The sequence below is a fragment of the Liolophura sinensis genome, chromosome 1 (assembly GCF_032854445.1).
Source record: "Liolophura sinensis isolate JHLJ2023 chromosome 1, CUHK_Ljap_v2, whole genome shotgun sequence".
Taxonomy (NCBI): domain Eukaryota; kingdom Metazoa; phylum Mollusca; class Polyplacophora; order Chitonida; family Chitonidae; genus Liolophura; species Liolophura sinensis.
The window spans coordinates 10126397-10145021 of record NC_088295.1 but is presented as its reverse complement, the minus strand read 5'-3'; the positions used below and the strand labels follow the sequence as shown (position 1 = coordinate 10145021).

The 18625-nt window shown below is 41.1% G+C and overlaps 1 protein-coding gene across 1 annotated transcript; it reads left to right on the top strand.

Annotated features, from left to right (window-relative positions):
* The first annotated feature begins 357 nt into the window (after positions 1-357).
* Positions 358-17322, top strand: LOC135474416 (cytosolic endo-beta-N-acetylglucosaminidase-like). Its single transcript, XM_064754177.1, has 12 exons — positions 358-915; positions 1697-1880; positions 3275-3429; positions 6103-6257; positions 10552-10700; positions 12003-12174; positions 13702-13805; positions 14097-14205; positions 14784-14989; positions 15407-15682; positions 16072-16180; positions 16644-17322. Exons 1-12 carry the CDS (start codon positions 879-881, stop codon positions 17046-17048), a joined length of 2061 nt encoding a protein of 686 aa, XP_064610247.1. The 5' UTR covers positions 358-878; the 3' UTR covers positions 17049-17322.
* The last annotated feature ends 1303 nt before the right edge of the window (positions 17323-18625 follow it).

Genomic DNA, 18625 nt, shown 5'->3' with positions numbered 1-18625 from the left:
TGTTTTCGCTGGCTGGCCTGTTTCGTGCTTTTGTATCCCATTTTTCCGCTGGCGATATAGCCCTATAGGTGAAAATAGACCTACATGTACACGACTGGGGGGGGGGGGGGGGGCTCTGTGATTAAGTTGGTTAGCGCGCTAGGGCAGCCTAATGACCCAGGAGCTTCTCACCAATGCGGTCGCTGTGAGTTCAAGTCCAGCTCATGCTGGCTTCCTCTCTGGCCGTACGTGAGAAGGTCCTCCAGCAACCTGCGGATGATCGTGGGTTTCCACTAGGCTCTGTCCGCTTCCCTTCCACTAATGACTATAATGCTGGCCACTGTCGTATTAGTGAAATATTCTTGAGTAAAACCGGAGTCAAATAAATAAATAAATAAAATGTACACGATCGTATATAGGGGCATACACGATCTGACTGAAAGCGTGTGGACCTCTAGAGGTCAGTATGTAGGCTTGCTGTCTATACTCATAACCCCTTTACGAAATTTGACATTGTCCAATACTTACCACAAAACTTCCGTAATCTCTAAATTTCCTATATTATTTGGCATATACCGTTATAGGCCTATGTATAGGCCTAAGCCTACATTTTCACCTAGATCACTTCGTGAAATACACTAAATACACGTGCACTTGAAATGCGATATCATTTTAAACGACATGTTTTGCAGAGCGAAAGGTAATATCTTTTTCTCTGTTCTTCCCAAGTGAGGAGCAACTAGACGAGGCTATAATATCGAGAGAAGGTGCCGCGAATCTGTCTATCGCTAACAGGCGTAAATTGCCGATGTTTGACGGAGAGTCCCGAGACGGTGTAGTATGACTTGCGGAAGTCAACAAGAACCGAAATCGGCCGGCGTGGATCATGCGCCTGAAATATGGCAGAAAAACAGCACCGATCTCAATTTGCACAGTGTATGTTGGCTGCGTAGAGCAGAAGCAAACGATCAGAATATACGATCATTACTTCTTACGCTTCATTCAGTTTAATTTTAGGTCATGGATACAGTAGACCGGCGTACGGCAGCTGTCATCAGAACTGAATATGAGCTCACAATGTGTACTGTAATTCTTCAACCTTTTCGCACAAGGTGTTTATTTACGCACATTCAGAATGTATTTTTCTGTGTTGACTGACACAATTATACTTTTTGTGAAGCCCTGACAATGTAGTTCTGTCTACAAAATCAAATTATAAATGTGCATAAATTGCACTGAAAATTGTTCTGCCAAAAGCAAAAAGGTTGAGGAATTATGGGTAGTACAAGTATATATATGAAACAGATATGTGTTGGCCTACACGTTGGCCTATTTAGCTACGTATGTATATATGTATAGTATGATTTGACTCTTAAAAGGTTGAAAAACTAATTGCATTAAATACTGTTAAAGTATTTTTTTTATTTATGTATTTTTTTTCTTTTGGGTAAACTTCATCTGCACTCTCTGAGTTGCATTTATTTATAATTGCCTTCCGCACTGACTGGCACAATGGTTTAAGGCTGCATTCAGGTTGCTAGTTCTAATCCAGCTCTTGGCATGGCTGTGGTGCCCTATTAAGGGCTGTAATTGTCAGCAATCTGTCAATGTGTCGGCTTTCTCCATCACATTGGTTTCCTCCACCCTTATGATTTCTGCAGTTTACTTTAAAACAATGCTGTTCAAACACTATATTAAATTTATTAATTTGTTTCAGGCTGGGATGAAAGTGGTGACCCGGTCATTCAGCCCCTGGATACACTAGAGGCCTTGTTAGAATGGGAGCCTGGCAGAGATGCTGCTTGTGTGTCCATAACACTGCTAAGGGGTGCCCCCAAACGGCGTTCTGCCCCAAGCACTTTAATATGTCATGACTTATCGGGTGGTTACCTGGAGGACAGGTAGGTATCAGTGTGACAAGGCTTACCAGCTGGGTATTTGAACCAGCAATCTTCTACCGCTGGAAGGGAAATTCACCCAAGCTCCCAGGTACATCTAGATAGGGTTTATATATCATCATGTTACATTGGCATGCAGCTTTGCGGCCGGCTGTTTTCTGTTAGGCTGGGGTAGGGGTGGAGAAAGGTGTAGCATGCAGCTCTGCTGGCCGCTGATTTCTGTTAGGCTGGGGTAGGGGAAGGAGGAAGGTGTAGCATGCAGCTCTGCGGCCGACTGTTTTCTGTTAGGCTGGGGTAGGGGAAGGAGGAAGGTGTAGCATGCAGCTCTGCGGCCGGCTGTTTTCTGTAAAGCTGGGGTAGGGGATGGAGAAAGGTGTAGCATGCAGCTTCGCGACCATCTGTTTTCTGTAAAACTGGGGTAGGTGATGGAGAAAGGTGTAGCATGCAGCTCTGCGGCTGGCTGTTTTCTATAAAGCTGGGGTAGGGGATGGAGGAAGGTGTAGCATGCAGCTCTGCGGCCGGCTGTTTTCTATAAAGTTGGGGTAGGGGATGGAGAAAGGTGTAGCATGCAGCTCTGCGGCTGGCTGTTTTCTGTAAAGCTGGGGCAGGGGATGGAGGAAGGTGTAGCATGCAGCTCTGCGGCCGGCTGTTTTCTGTAAAGCTGGGGTAGGTGATGGAGGAAGGTGTAGCATGCAGCTCTGCGGCTGGCTGTTTTCTATAAAGCTGGGGTAGGGGATGGAGGAAGGTGTAGCATGCAGCTCTGCGGCCGGCTGTTTTCTGTAAAGCTGGGGTAGGGGATGGAGGAAGGTGTAGCATGCAGCTTCGCAACCATCTGTTTTCTGTAAAACTGGGGTAGGTGATGGAGGAAGGTGTAGCATGCAGCTCTGCGGCCGGCTGTTTTCTATAAAGCTGGGGTAAGGTATGGAGAAAAGTGTAGCATGCAGCTCTGCGGCCGGCTGTTTTCTGTAAAGCTGGGGTAGGGGATGGAGAAAGGTGTAGCATGCAGCTTCGCGACCATCTGTTTTCTGTAAAGCTGGGGAAGGGGATGGAGGAAGGTGTAGCATGCAACTCTGCGGCCGGCTGTTTTCTGTAAAGCTGGGGTAGGGGAAGGAGGAAGGTGTAGCAGAGGAATTAACTTACTCTATCATTTCACTCTGTATGCTATGGCATAATTGACAAGTTCAGAACCTACAAATATAAACCACAATAAAACTAATTTTGTTCACATTATGGCTATATCATGTACAAGTATTGTGGTGACACTTGGCTCACATTTTACAATCACATAGAAAACTTCTTTTCCTCTCACCATAAATGAGAGGATGTCATCGTATAAGGGAAGTATTCTTGAGTACATGAAATAATTAAATAAACTACAAACATGTGTTTGTCCACAGATTTGTCCAGGGTGTGGTGTCGCCTGATGAAGAATGTTACAGGTTTTATCACTGGTGGCAGGTTGACACCTTCATCTACTTCAGCCACAGGTTCATCACAATCCCTCCCTCAGGCTGGCTGACTGCAGCTCACAAACATGGGGTCAAGGTCCTAGGTAAGTCATCTTCATGTCATCTTCAGTCAGTGCTGTTTTTGTTTGTTTGTTTGTTTGTTTGTTTAATTGATATATTCATTGTACATGTCTGTGGGAAAGTTTATCAGTAACTTGCCATGGGTCAGTGATTTTCCTAGGGTTTCCTCCTTCCATAAAACTGGTCACTATCCTGTCAGTGGAAACTGCTTGAATGTATGTCATTAAGCAACAGCCAAATAAATCAAATACATGTTCATTGTAGATTTGTTGTTGCTTTTGTATTGGTGCAAACAGTGCATACTGAGGTGGTTAGTGCGCCGGGTGGTGCAGTGACCAAGTAGCCATTGCGGTTGCTGTGAGTTAAAGTACAGCTCATGCTGGCTTCCTCTCCAGCCATACTTGGTAAGGTCTGTCAACAACCTGCGAATGGTTGTAGGTTTTCTCTGCCTGTCACACGTGTGTATAAGTAAAATTTTCTTGAGTACAGAGTATAACACCAATCAGATAGATAAATAAATAACCAGTGCATACATTTAATTTTTGCTTATGTTTATTTCTAACAAGTAAATGTTAGGTTTCCATTTTCTCTGTTGTGTAACATTTAACATGTATATTTGTCACAGAGTGAGAGAATGTTCGTGGTGATATATGGTAGATGTGTTTTCTACATTAGCCTATTAGGTATGTTTATTACAAAGTGAGAGGCTGACAGATATTCATTTTATTGATGCTTATCGGATGTGTTTGTCATAGATTGGGAGAATGGTAGGTATTGGTATTGTCTGTGATTACATGAACATTTAGATTTATCACTGGAGGTGTTCATCTTGTCTGTGATTACATGAACATTGACATTTATCACTGGAGGTGTTCATCTTGTCTGTGATTACATGAACATTGACATTTATCACTGGAGGTGTTCATCTTGTCTGTGATTACATGAACATTGACATTTATCACTGGAGGTGTTCATCTTGTCTGTGATTACATGAACATTGACATTTATCACTGGAGGTGTTCATCTTGTCTGTGGATAGGATTACTTTGATTAGTGGCAGAATGCTAGGTTCATCTTCTCTGTGGATACCTTTACATCTATTATTGGGAGCATGGATGGTATTGCTCTGTTCATGTTTATCAGTAGGAGGATGATAGGTGTTAATTTAGTTTACGTTTACCAGGTATGTTTATCAGTGATTGCGAGGATGGGTAATATGTTTACGATTATCAGGGGGAGGATGTAGGGTGTTCATCCTAGCCGGTGAATAGGAGACTTTTATTGATTGGAGGAAGATCAGTGTTCATCCTGTCGGTGAATTTGTTCATATTTATTAGTGGGAGGATGGTCATGTTCATATTGTCTGTTAATATGTTTATGTTTATTAGTGGGAGAATGGTAGGTCACATGGTGTGTTAATATGTTTATGTTTATTATTGAGGGAATGGTTATTATTGAGGGAATGGTAAGTCGCATGGCGTGTTAATATGTTTATGTTTATTAGTGGGGGAATGGTAGGTCACATGGCCTGTTAATATGTTTATGTTTATTAGTGGGGGAAAGGTAGGTCACATAGCCTGTTAGTATGTTTATGTTTATTAGTGGGGGAAAGGTAGGTCACATAGCCTGTTAGTATGTTTATGTTTATTATTGAGGGAATGGTAGGTCACATGGTGTGTTAATATGTTTATGTTTATTAGTGGGGGAATGGTAGGTCACATGGCCTGTTAATATGTTTATGTTTATTAGTGGGAGAATGGTAGGTCACATGGCCTGTTAATATGTTTATGTTTATTAGTGGGGGAATGGTAGGTCACATGGCCTGTTAATATGTTTATGTTTATTAGTGGGGGAATGGTAGGTCACATAGCCTGTTAATATGTTTATGTTTATTAGTGGGGGAATGGTAGGTCACATGGCCTGTTAATATGTTTATGTTTATTAGTGGTGGAATGGTAGGTCACATGGCCTGTTAATATGTTTATGTTTATTAGTGGGGGAATGGTAGGTCACATGGTGTGTTAATATGTTTACGTTTATTAGTGGGGGAATGGTAAGTCACATGGTGTGGTAATATGTTTATGTTTATTAGTGGGAGAATGGTAGGTCACATGGTGTGTTAATATGTTTATGTTTATTAGTGGGGGAATGGTAAGTCACATGGCCTGTTAATATGTTTATGTTTATTAGTGGGGGAATGGTTGGTCACATGGCCTGTTAGTATATTTATGTTTATTAGTGGGGGAATGGTAAGTCGCATGGCCTGTTAGTATATTTATGTTTATTAGTGGGAGAATTGTAGGTCACATGGCCTGTTAGTATATTTATGTTTATTAGTGGGGGTTTATGTTTATTAGTGGAGGAATGGTAGGTCACATGGCCTTTTAATATGTTTACGTTTATTAGTGGGCGAATGGTAAGTCACATGGCCTGTTAATGTGTTTATGTTTATTAGTGGGGGAATGGTAGGTCACATGGCCTGTTAATATGTTTATGTTTATTAGTGGGGAAATGGTAGGTCACATGGCCTGTTAATATGTTTATGTTTATTAGTGGGAGGATGATTTGTGTTCATTTTGCCTGTATTTACATTTATTCTTCTCAGTAAGAGGATAATGGTTGTTAATTTCTTTTACATATAACAGGTATGTATATCACAGATTGGGGGGATGATAGGTCTTGATTTTGTTTATCAGGTACATTTATCACAGAGTGGGAGGATGGAGCTGAGAAGATGGCGACTCTTCTCAGCTCAGAACAGACCATAACTACTGCTGTGGAGAAGATGACAGCCATAGCTCAGTATTACAACTTTGATGGCTGGTTAATTAATATAGAAAATAAAATAGAGGTGGGTGTACGTCATTGAGAGTCTACCTCTCAGATTTGAACTCTGTCCACAAGACCTGATAATCAAAGGGGTATCTAATATACTGCATGTTTTCAGTTTGATGATCATCTCTTATTACAGGTTTTAGAGAGTATTGTAAATCTTTGGGAGGGGAGGAATCAAAGCTTAGGCTTGCTAATTACAGGTGTCACAGTGTATGGGTGTGTGGGGGAGGGGGGATCTATGGTTAGACTTACTCATTACAGGTGTCACAGTGTATGGGTGTGTGGGGGAGGGGGATCTATGGTTAGACTTACTCATTACAGGTGTCACAGTGTATGGGTGTGTGGGGGAGGGGGATCTAAGGCTAGACTTACTCATTACAGGTATCACAGTGTATGGGTGTGTGGGGGAAGGGGATCTAAGGCTAGACTTATTTACTACGGGTGTCACAGTGAATGGGTGTGTGGAGGAGACGGAAGAATCAAAGCTTAGGCTTGCTTGTTACATGTGTTATGGGTGTGTGGGGGAGGGGGATCTATGGTTAGACGTACTCATTACAGGTGTCACAGTGTATGGGTGTGTGGGGGAGGGGGGATCTATGGTTAGACTTACTCATTACAGGTGTCACAGTGTATGGGTGTGTGGGGGAGGGGGATCTAAGGCTAAACTTATTTATTACAAGTGTCACAGTGAAAGGGTGTGTGGAGGAGACAGGAGAATCAAAGCTTAGGCTTGCTTGTTACAGGCGTTATATAACGGGTGTGTAGGGAGAGGAGGGAGGATCTTAGGTTAGACTCTGTCCACAAGACCTAATGATCAAAGGGATATCTAATATACTACATGTGAGTGTAAGTTTTAGGGGTGAGTATTGTAGATCATTAAGAGGATGAATCAAAACGTAAGCTTGCTAATTACAGGTGTCACAGTGTATGGGTGTGTCTGGGAGAGGGGACGAAGCTTTGGCTTGCTTATTACAGGTATCATAGTGCATGTGTGTGGGAAAGGAGGGATCTAATGTTAGATTTATTTATAACAGGTGTCATTGTGTATGGGTGTGTGAGGGAGAGGGGATTTAAGGTTAGATTTATTTATTACAGGTGTCACAGTGTATGGGTGTGTAGGGGAGGGGAACTAAGGCTAGAATTATTTACTACGGGTGTAACAGTGAATGGGTGTGTGGAGGAGACGGGAGAATCAAAGCTTAGGCTTGCTTGTTACATGTGTTATGGGTGTGTGGGGGAGGGGAATCTAAGGTTAGACGTATTTATTACAGGTGTCACACAGTGTATGAGTGTGTGGGGAGAGGGGATCTGAGATTAGACTTATTTATTACAGGTGTCACAGTGTATGGGTGTGTGGAGGAGACAGGAGAATCAATGCTTAGGCTTGCTTGTTACAGGCGTTATATAATGGGTGTGTAGGGAGAGGAGGGAGGATCTTAGGTTAGACTCTGTCCACAAGACCTAATGATCAAAGGGGTATCTAATATACTACATGTGAGTGTAGGTTTTAGGGGTGAGTATTGTAGATCATTAAGAGGATGAATCAAAACGTAAGCTTGCTAATTACAGGTGTCACAGTGTATGGGTGTATCTGGGAGAGGGGACGAAGCTTTGGCTTGCTTATTACGGGTATCATAGTGCATGTGTGTGGGAAAGGAGGGATCTAATGTTAGATTTATTTATAACAGGTGTCATTGTGTATGGGTGTGTGAGGGAGAGGGGATTTAAGGTTAGATTTATTTATTACAGGTGTCACAGTGTATGGGTGTGTAGGGGAGGGGAACTAAGGCTAGAATTATTTACTACGGGTGTAACAGTGAATGGGTGTGTGGAGGAGACAGGAGAATCAAAGCTTAGGCTTGCTTATTACATGTGTTATGGGTGTGTGGGGGAGGGGGATCTGCGGTTAGACTTATTTATTACAGGTGTCACACAGTGTATGAGTGTGGGGGAGAGGGGATCTGAGATTAGACTTATTTATTATAGGTGTCACAGTGTATGGGTGTGTGGAGGAGACGGAAGAATCAATGCTTAGGCTTGCTTGTTACATGTGCTATGGGTGTGTGGGGGAGGGGGAGATCTAAGGTTAGACTTATTTATCACAGGTGTCATAGTGTATGAGTGTGTGGGGGAGGGGAATCTAAGGTTAGACTTGTTTATTACAGGTGTCACAGTGTATGAGTGTGTGGGGGAGAGGGGATCTGAGGTTAGACTTATTTATTACAGGTGCCACAGTGTATGGGTGTGTGGGGGGAGGGCGATGAAAGGTTAGACTTATTTATTACAGGTGTCACAGTGAATGGGTGTGTAGGGGAGGGGAACTAATGCTAGAATTATTTACTACGGGTGTAACAGTGAATGGGTGTGTGGAGGAGACAGGAGAATCAAAGCTTAGGCTTGCTTGTTATAGGTGTTATATAATGGGTGTGTAGGGAGAGGAGGGGGGATCTAAGGTTAGACTCTGTGCACAAGACCTAATGATCAAAGGGGTATCTAATATACTACGTGTCAGTGTAGGTTTTTTGGGGGTGAGTATTGTAGATCTGTGAGTTACAGGTTTTATGGGTGTGTGGGTGGAGGAGGGATCTAAGCTTAAGCTTACTTATTACAGGTGTCATAGTGTATGTGGGGGGAGGGAGGATCTCAAGGTAGGCTTGCTTATTACAGGTGTCACAATGTATGGGTGTGTGGAGGAGACGAAGGAATCTAAGCTTAGGCTTGCTTATTACAGGTGTTACAGTGTTTGGGTGTGCCTTGGGAGGAGCAGGGATTTAAGGTTAGACTTAATTATTACAGATGTCACAGTGTATGGGTATGTAGATGGGGGGAGGAGCGATCTAAACTTAGGCTTACTTATTACACAGGTGTCACATTGTATGGGTGTGTGGAGGAAACGGAGGAATCTAAACTTAGGCTTACTTATTACACAGATGTCATAGTGTATGGGTGTGTGGAGGAAACGGAGGAATCTAAGCTTAGGCTTGCTTATTACGGGTGTCATAATGGGTGAGGGAGGGGGGGGGGATCTAAACTTAGGTTTGCTTATTATGGGTGTAATAATGTATGGGTGTGTGAGGGAGGGGGGATCTAAGCTTAGGTTTGCTTATTATGGGTGTCATAGTGTATGGGTGTGTGAGGGAGGGATCTAAGCTTAGGTTTGCTTATTATGGGTGTCATAATGTATGGGTGTGTGAGGGAGGGGGGGATCTAAGCTTAGGCTTGCTTATTATGGGTGTCATAATGTGTGAGGGAGGGGGGATCTAAGCTTAGGTTTGCTTATTATGGGTGCCATAGTGTATGGGTATGTGAGGGAGGGGGGGATCTAAGCTTAGGCTTGCTTATTATGGGTGTCATAATGTATGGGCGTGTGAGGGAGGGGGGATCTAAACCTAGGTTTGCTTATTATGGGTGTCATAATGTATGGGTGTGTGAGGGACGGGGGGGATCTAAGCTTAGGTTTGCTTATTATGGGTGTCATAATGTATGGGTGTGTGAGGGACGGGGGGGATCTAAGCTTAGGCTTGCTTATTATGGGTGTCATAATGTATGGGTGTGTGAGGGAGGGGGGATCTAAGCTTAGGCTTGCTTATTGCAGGTGTCACAGTGTATAGATGTATGTGGGGAGGAGGCATCTAAGCTTAGCCCAACTTATTACAGGTGTCATAGTGTGTGGGGGAGGGGGAGGAATCTAAGATTAGGCTTGCTTATTACATGTGTCACAGTGTATGGGTGTATAGGAGGGGTTGGTGAGGGAGGGCTCTAAGGAGTTCTGAAAGTTGTGAAAGTGTGCCTGGGGAGCCTTAGGACTCGTTGAAAACACAGAATAGGTAGTGGGGAGGTGGGGGGGGGGGGGGGTGGTGTTACCATTTTAACTGTCTCTATACTGCCCTATTATAAACATTCGTCAAGAAAAGTGGAGGATGAACTGTACCAACTATTTTAATATCTTCTCGTATTCACACGTGTAGAAGTGTGCAAATGTGATATGACAGGAGCACTCTAGATGGAGAATTCATGTATGATTAACCTGAAGTGGTAGTTTTAACTGGTGAGAAGTTCAAGAAGAGGTATTTAATAAGAAAATCTGAAAATAGAATGAAAGTTCAAATCTTCAGGTGGAATATAACAATATATAGAATTAGAATTAGAGTTTTTGTTTTCTTCTAAAAATTTAAATTTAGTCTTGCTCTTTCAAGATACTGGTATTTACTCGCAGGATGTTAAATAGAAATTATGACATGTGGAAATAAAAATTAATGACTTATGCAAACAAATTGTAAGTTTATGGTTACCTGATGTTTTTGTTGTAGACGTCTAAGATAGATCTGCTGGTAAAGTTTGTGGAGAAACTAACAGAGAGCACACGGTCTTCTCTGCCCCATGGGACAGTCATCTGGTACGATAGTGTCACCAGTACTGGGGAACTAGAATGGCAAAATGCGCTCAATGACCGGAACAGGTGAGATTGCGCAACATCTTTTATCATGAAAAAAACTGTTGGAGCTAAAGGTGTTGGTAATCAAGATTGTATGAAATGTAAACATTCAGTTATGAGTTTACTTGTACATTAAAGTTTGATGTCTTTCCTGAGCAACATCCTCACTATAAATTGTGATCAAATTACCTGATGACATTAGTGCAGGTTTGCCTACTGTTGGTGGGGTGTTGTGTGTGAAGAATGAGACTTTTGACCCTGGAAGTCTTGTGTTAATGAACTTATCACTGATGTATATCGGTGTCGGGGGCCTTCGTGGCTCAGTTGATTAGCGTGCAAGCGCAGCGTAATGACCCAGGAGCCTCTGACCAATGTGGTCGCTGTGAGTTCAAGTGCAACTTAGGCTAGCTTCCTCTCTGGCCGTACATGGGAAGGTCTGCTAGTAACCTGTGGATGGTTGTGGGTTTGCCCTGGACTCTGCCCAGTTTCCTGCCACCATAATTCTTGTCGCCGTTGTATAAGTGAAATATTCTTGAGTACAGCATAAAACATCAATCAAATAAATAAATAAATATAAAATAAAGAAAGAAATAAATTTCCTCTTCAATCTACAATATAGGGCAACAAAAAGTTTGGGTAGTGGTGATAGCTAAAACATATTCTTATTAACTACAGCCTTGCTACACTAATGGGTATGGTGCATCTATTCCCTGTTATATAGAGGGCAGAATGAGTTTTCCTCTCACAATGATATATGACTTGCTTATCAGTTACATGTATCGCAAGATACAGTGCAGTAGATGGTTTGCAATGGCAGCCATCTTTGAGGTAAGTTTGTGTATATTGTCCATTGTATGCCCTTACCAGTCATGGGCCTCTGCCCAGCTTATGACGTCTCTATCGAGAAACACCCAGTGCGCATTACGCAATTTTACCCCAAAGATGGCTGTCATTGCAAACCACCTACATGTATTATAACTAAAAAGGAAAGCCCCCACCCCCCTAAAAAAAAACACTTTTGTTTAGAATTCAGTTTCAGCATTTTATATGAAATAAAAGAAGTCTAAGATTGATCTCTTATTCTTGACTTTGCTTGTGTCGTGTGTAAAAAGTCTTATCAATATATTTTGACAATACCATCAGTACCATCTAGTGTAATGTGATGACTGTCATCAGTGTGTACCACACCTTATCAGTAGTGGTACAGTGTACCACGTACAATGTGGTAGAACACCAACATGCATATTAAACCCAGCAGGTCATGCTGAAGAAAAGTGTGGTGAAGGTTACGTTGATTCTCTTGTCTCTGCCTTTGTTTCCCTTCAGTCTGTATTTTGACATCTGTGATGGAATCTTCCTGAACTATACCTGGACAGATGACAACTTGGCACAGTCTAAAGCCTTTGCAGAGGCTAGGGGACGTCCATGGGATGTGTGGGTGGGGGTGGATGTGTTTGGCAGGGGGTGCAGGGGCGGAGGGGGGTTCAATACTACAGAGGTAAGTCTCATTAATTCGCACATGTAGTTTATTGTATAACACATGGAATCTCTCATTTCAGCATTTTGACAATATTTAGGAATGTGAATACCAACATCGGTTTTGTGAAGTCCACCTACGTATTTACAACATTTACACAAATAAAAGGTCCAGTTAACATGCAAATCACATGCTATGAAATATGTGAAAAATAGATTTGAAAAATCTAAAATATAAAAATAATAACTCGAGAGTTTAACCTGTTTGTCAAGGATCTAGTGGAGCTCTTCATTGGAAGTAAGTAATCAACGCCGACTGAAGTCTCCAGGACATGCAGGAAATACCTGCAAGTAGGAATTTATTACATTAAACAAAACCTTATGTGAAGCATCGCGTACAGTACGTCGGCCGGTCGGTGCGTGTTGACCGGGTGCTACAGTTACGCTTCCATAATTAACAACTTGACCTAATATAACAACAGCATGTCACTGTTGATCTTCTATAATCATGATGCTGTGCTTAATGTCATAACAGTATAGCGCTATCGATCGTCCATAGTTTACATTACGACTCGAATACATAATCGCTTAACTGTTTTTACATGGGTGAATTGCCATTACATTAACAAACGCTGTACTGTTACACAACATATTTCAGGTGCGTTTATGTTACCGCATGTCTTTTATAGTTATAGACAAAGTAATTTTATGAATACACTTATCCTCGACATTTATCATATTAAATGATAACTGTCCATGTGAATTTATCAGCGAACTTAAATTCGTGAAACAATCACCTACAACTCCAGATATATGTTCCAAACGGGCTACCATACATTCAAACTGCACGACTAGGCTTGAATGAATATAACAAACTCAAACAGCTGTATTTCCATCTTCTAACTGCAGGAAAACATTATTTTCATTACCGAATTAACTTTTAAGTGACAGTTTTTATACAAAAAACTAAACATAAACAATAATAAGAAAAACGCACTCGATAGCACACGATTGCATGTGACATGATTATTGCCTGCATAAATGCTAAGTTTAATTATGACTAACATTTCTTTGCATGAAATACATGCAAGACCTTGACATACAGAGGTAAACTATGACCTTAGGAATGAGAGTACATGAAATTTACAAAAGTACGTACCTCCAAGTGGGAATTTATTACGTTCCTTACGAAAGTCACAGACTTTCAGTTTTCCACAAACATACATGTCTATTACAAGTTGTCACTTTATTACTGTATATTTTAGCAGCTAAATCTGTCTTACTCTCACATGTACCATATGCTTGTAGTTTCATGATTAATATATATATTGGGGGGGGGGGGGGGCAATTTTATAGAAATCTTTCCATTCCGTGACTGAAAAAAATTTGCAATAAAAATTAAAAGTAGTAGCCTCATAGACTTTATGATTTAGTGCTAGTTGTAGAAATATGCTGGCATATATAAAAACTTTACATGTGAGTAAACTCCGTGTATTGTTATCTCAAAGATGTTGTAAGTTTGCATGTGATTGATCTTTAATATTTTCAGGCAGTTGAAGCAGCTCGTGCCCGTGATCTGTCTCTGGCCTTGTTTGCTCAGGGATGGACATATCAATGTTTACCTAAGGAGGACTTCACTGCCAATAATAACAAGTGAGTTATCAAACGTCCTGTCCCTCATTTAGTATCAGTGTTTTAACCTTGAAAAAAATTATTATCTGAATAAAAGTGTTATTTTTAGCCCTAAATAAATTACTTATAATTAAAAAAAAAACATGCAAGTTAGCTATTTTAGATTTGAAGCCATATATTGACAGGTGTGACAAAGTCTAAAACATTTCTGATTGAACCCTTATTTGAATACAGGGTATTTACCATACCTTACCCCGGTAATGTTTCATTTCTATAGTCATGGCCATTTCTTACGCTTTCTGTTTGCTACAGGTTTTGGAAAATGCTGGAGGACTGTTGCCATACCAGGTGCCTTACGGACCTCCCTGTCTGCAGTCATTTTTGTCAAGGCTTTGGAAAGGCATACTTCCTCAATGGTCAGGTAACTGGATTTATACACTTCAGTTGATATCCATTTGATAGAGGATTAAGTCTTGTTATCTAATCAGGATCATGGTAACTAGCCATGTACATACCACAACATCTCCCCTCTCCCTCAAATAAAACCACAACCATTAACCCATCAGTCATGTGACGTAAGTGGTCACAGGCCTTTTGTCTGTGTCCACTTTCACAAAATTTTATAAATTGGTTGACCCACAATTGTTTTTGTAAATGATGGTTTTTAGGGTTATCAACAGAGTGAGTCCATTTATTCAAATATTTGTAAATCGGCATTTCTAATGGTTGTCCATTCAAAAATGAAATTTTGATAAAAGTTTATAGTTTGAAATGGGTTTATCAAGTTTTGGAAAATTTGAGGGTGAAGTTTATCCTTTTAATCACTTTTTCTGCAATACATTAAGACATTGTTGGTATTGTAAATTTAAAACATTTGCAACTTTACAGAAAAAAAACCGGATGATTCTTTTTGTATTCACTGTTTTATAATACCTTTTTTGTATATTGTCACATTAAATTAAGGAGCATTTCTGATTATTCATGAAATGTTTGTTGTAGAAAATGTCAGCTAAACCTTGGTTTAACTTGGGACTTCAAAGTCTGCAGTTGCCCGAAGGCTGTGAGGAGTTCAAGGGGGATAATTTAGCCCATAAGCAAGCGAATGTGGTAGTTGCCTCCCTTTGTACTGAAAACGCTTTCCGTGGAGGCAGTTGTTTGAGACTAGACTGTCACATGACAGATGCCAGGTGCAGCAAGTGTTACAAGTAAGTTGTTTAGATAATGAATATTTATTTATATATTTACTTATATAATGCTCATGTAGATGATAGTGATTAGCTTCCCGGGCGAGGGAATTGTTCTCCGACAATGGAAGAACCACTTCTCTTCACCTGATAGTTTGCACACCTGCTGTAAATGTTACAAGAAGACAACATATTAATGTTTAGTGCTACATGTATCATCATAAAGGTAAACCTATCCTGCTGAACATAATGTATTAGGGAGAAATGATACAAGTATAAAGTGAAAGCACAAGTAATTTTAGCTATCAATAGTCCATTAAATATTGTCTGCTTTGAAAAGAAAAGAAGGGCAAATACACAGATTAACTTTTACTCTCTAGTGTATAGCTGTCTTTTACAGGGTTTGAAGTTAGAAATGGTGCCTTTTCTGTTTCACAGCTTATTTCAAACAAACATTGAGCTGGCTGAATCCATCATTGTGTCATTATCCTGGAAATCTGAGACAACAGACTGTGAAGTTTTCTTGGAAATGAGCATGAGGAAGGGAAATGTTCAGCAGACTTTCAATCTGGTACCTTTATCACAGTCCAGGGAAAAACCAACAACAATGGAGAGTGATGTTGTTTTGTGTCATCCACTCAGCAGTGAGCAGCTCCAAGTTATTCTCCCTGTATTGGGGAAGTGTCAGCCCGAAAAAGATGGATGGAAAACAAGGTGCAGTGTAGTGTATTTGTTTATGCCATGCTGAAGAAGTTTTCATTTATTGTATGGTGGTCAGCTTTTTGGGTGGAGGAAACCTTGGTTTATCGATGTAAACTACTGTAAGCTACTGACAGACGTTCCCACGTGTGACATACAGATATCGACCGCTGTCGACTGCTTATTGTCAACCATACAAGCAATACACTGTAGTTGTAAGACAGTATTGTCTACCCACATAAGCATCAGAGCTCACTGAAACCGGAATACCACTGGTTCAGAGAGAGTCACTTACAATCAGTATTAATGGTACTTTACTGGTAATGTTTACATCAAACTTGAATCAGGGCAGTCACTTAGAAAGAGTGTTCCAGTTTCAATTTCATTTTTCTTTTATCTTTCAGTTATTTCCTGTTTAACAAGCCAGATGCCAAGACAGTCATAGAAAGCGTAGGTGTAGGGATACAGAGTATAGAGGGAGGTCACGTGGCTGCCTTATTAGGGATGTTACAGGTAAGGGGTCACCATAAAGCAGGTTAGGCTGCTGTGATGAAGTGCTCATTACTGTTACCACTAAAGAGGGAAGGAAGAAGGATAAGAACTGGGGAAAAGTAGAATGGGAACAAAATATCAGTGCCAGCCTCTAACAGTATAAATAAGGTATCAAAGACAAATAAATTTAAGCCAGGTTTACTTTAATCTATGCCTGTTGTCACACCTCCACAGAAATGTGTAAACAGTAGAATTCCATTTGCTTTGTCAATAAGACACCAAAGAGACCAAGTATACAGTGTTTTTTGTTTTTTTCTTAATTGGCCAAGATGACTTTGAATGATCATTTTTATTAGGACAGAAACACCAAAAGTGTGCAGTGAATACAATAATGATGCTAATTTACAGCATGTTTACTGATTATCTGCACATAGATATCTAAATTCTGGTTCAAATTTTTATGGCAGGTTTCTTGTTTTCACAGATTCTCCCACTGAGCAGCTGTCAGGAGGACTTTCCTGCTGTAAAGCAGTTAACATTCACCCCCTGCCCTGAGGTCACAGGTGGCAGTGCGAAAGGAAAGTCCTGTGTGAAGAAGGCTTGGCTCTCCTGGGCAGTCACAGATCCCAGGGGTGTGGACTACTTCAATGTGTTTGGGTCAGACCAAAAGCTTTGCATGTCAGACTGTGCTACAGCTCTCCATGACTGGACTCTTCTTGGTCACTCAGTAAGCTGTTCCTTCTGTGTGAAGTCTACATCTGGATCAGGGTTTGTACTACATGACCAAATTATTCAGTCCCTCTTAGTTCAGCCTGTGGTGAAAACAGGATTTCTCCCTTCCCTCTCAAAGTGTTCGGTGATACAGCTGCCAAACTCAGTGTCATCATGAACTGGAATGTTAAAACCATGTAAGGGATACCCACGCAATGTCAACCTGAGCTGGAATGATAAACCTGAGCTGGAATGTTAAAACCATATAAGGGGTACCCACGCAATGTCAACCTGAGCTGGAATGATAAACCTGAGCTGGAATGTTAAAACCATATAAGGGGTACCCACGCAATGTCAACCTGAGCTGGAATGATAAACCTGAGCTGGAATGTTAAAACCATATAAGGGGTACCCACGCAATGTCAACCTGAGCTGGAATGATAAACCATGTAAGGGATACCCACGCAATGTCAACCTGAGCTGGAATGATAAACCATATAAGGGATACCCACGCAATGTCAACCTGAGCTGGAATGATAAACCTGAGCTGGAATGATAAACCATATAAGGGATACCCACGCAATGTCAACCTGAGCTGGAATGATAAACCATTTAAGGGATACCCAGGTGCTGTCTGTCTGAGCTGGAATGTTAAGAAACATGTAAGGGATAAACAGGCAGGGTCAACTTGAGCTGGAAAAACTGCTTGGGGGGGGAAAAGCCCCATGTGAGAGATACCCAGACTGTGCCATTCTGATCTGGGAAAGACCAAATGAGAGATACCCAAGCAGTGTCATCCTGAACTGGAAAAAAAACACCATATGAGAGATAACCAGATTGTGCCATCCTGAACTGGAAAACACCATGTGAGAGATAACCAGATTGTGCCACCTTGAACTGGAAAACACTGTGTGAGATGTTAAGGCAGTGCCATCCTGAATTGGAAAACACCATGTGACAGATACCCTGACTGTGCCATCCTGAACTGGGGCAACATCATGGGAGAGATACCCAGACTCTGCCATCTTGAACTGGAAAAACAGCATGTTAGAGATACACTGACAATAAAATCCTGAACTGGGGAAAACACCATGTAAGAGATAACCAGACTGTGCCATCCTGAACTGGAAAAACAGCATGTTAGAGATACACTGACAGTGTTGTCATGAAAACTGAACAGTATCATTTTGGTTAAATTGTTCAGGAAGTGAGAAGGACACCGGGAATGTGTTCATTGCCTTGGAATAAATTGATGAAGTCACCAATGAAAAAAGGCTGATATAATATACAAGAATAAAATCCCTGCGAAAGGAAATACATTTAATTTGTTTATTTATGTGATTTGTGATTTGCAAATGTACTGAAAAGTTTTTCACTGATATGTCAGTGACCACACTATAGACATGATGCGAGGCAATCATCTTGACTGGAAGCCAGAGCCAAACCAGCCAGCGCTAAACTAACCAGAGCCAAAGCAGCCAGAGCCAAACAAGCCTGAGCTGCATTGGCCTTTGACCCCGTTTGTTGGATGTGATCTTGTGCATATGCTGAGAACCAAACTTGAGCCCATTGATTCATCAAAGTCTCCGAAATACATTTACATGTAGCTGAGACTACATGTTTTAACATTTTCTACTGGCAGTATTATTTATATGACATTGCTCAGAAAGTAAGTTACATCTTTTTTTTTCATTGGTGTCACATGCTTAACGTTCAAAAATTGGGATCACCAACATAGCCTTTCCACATAAGCAA

Excerpts from the sequence above, each read along its gene's own strand:
- LOC135474416 (XM_064754177.1), top strand. The coding sequence starts at position 879 with ATGGCAGAAAAACAGCACCGATCTCAATTTGCACAGT. Across the intron at positions 12,175-13,701 it reads GGGGGTTCAATACTACAGAG|GCAGTTGAAGCAGCTCGTGC; the intron begins GTAAGTCTCATT and ends TAATATTTTCAG. Across the intron at positions 15,683-16,071 it reads AAAGATGGATGGAAAACAAG|TTATTTCCTGTTTAACAAGC; the intron begins GTGCAGTGTAGT and ends TTTATCTTTCAG.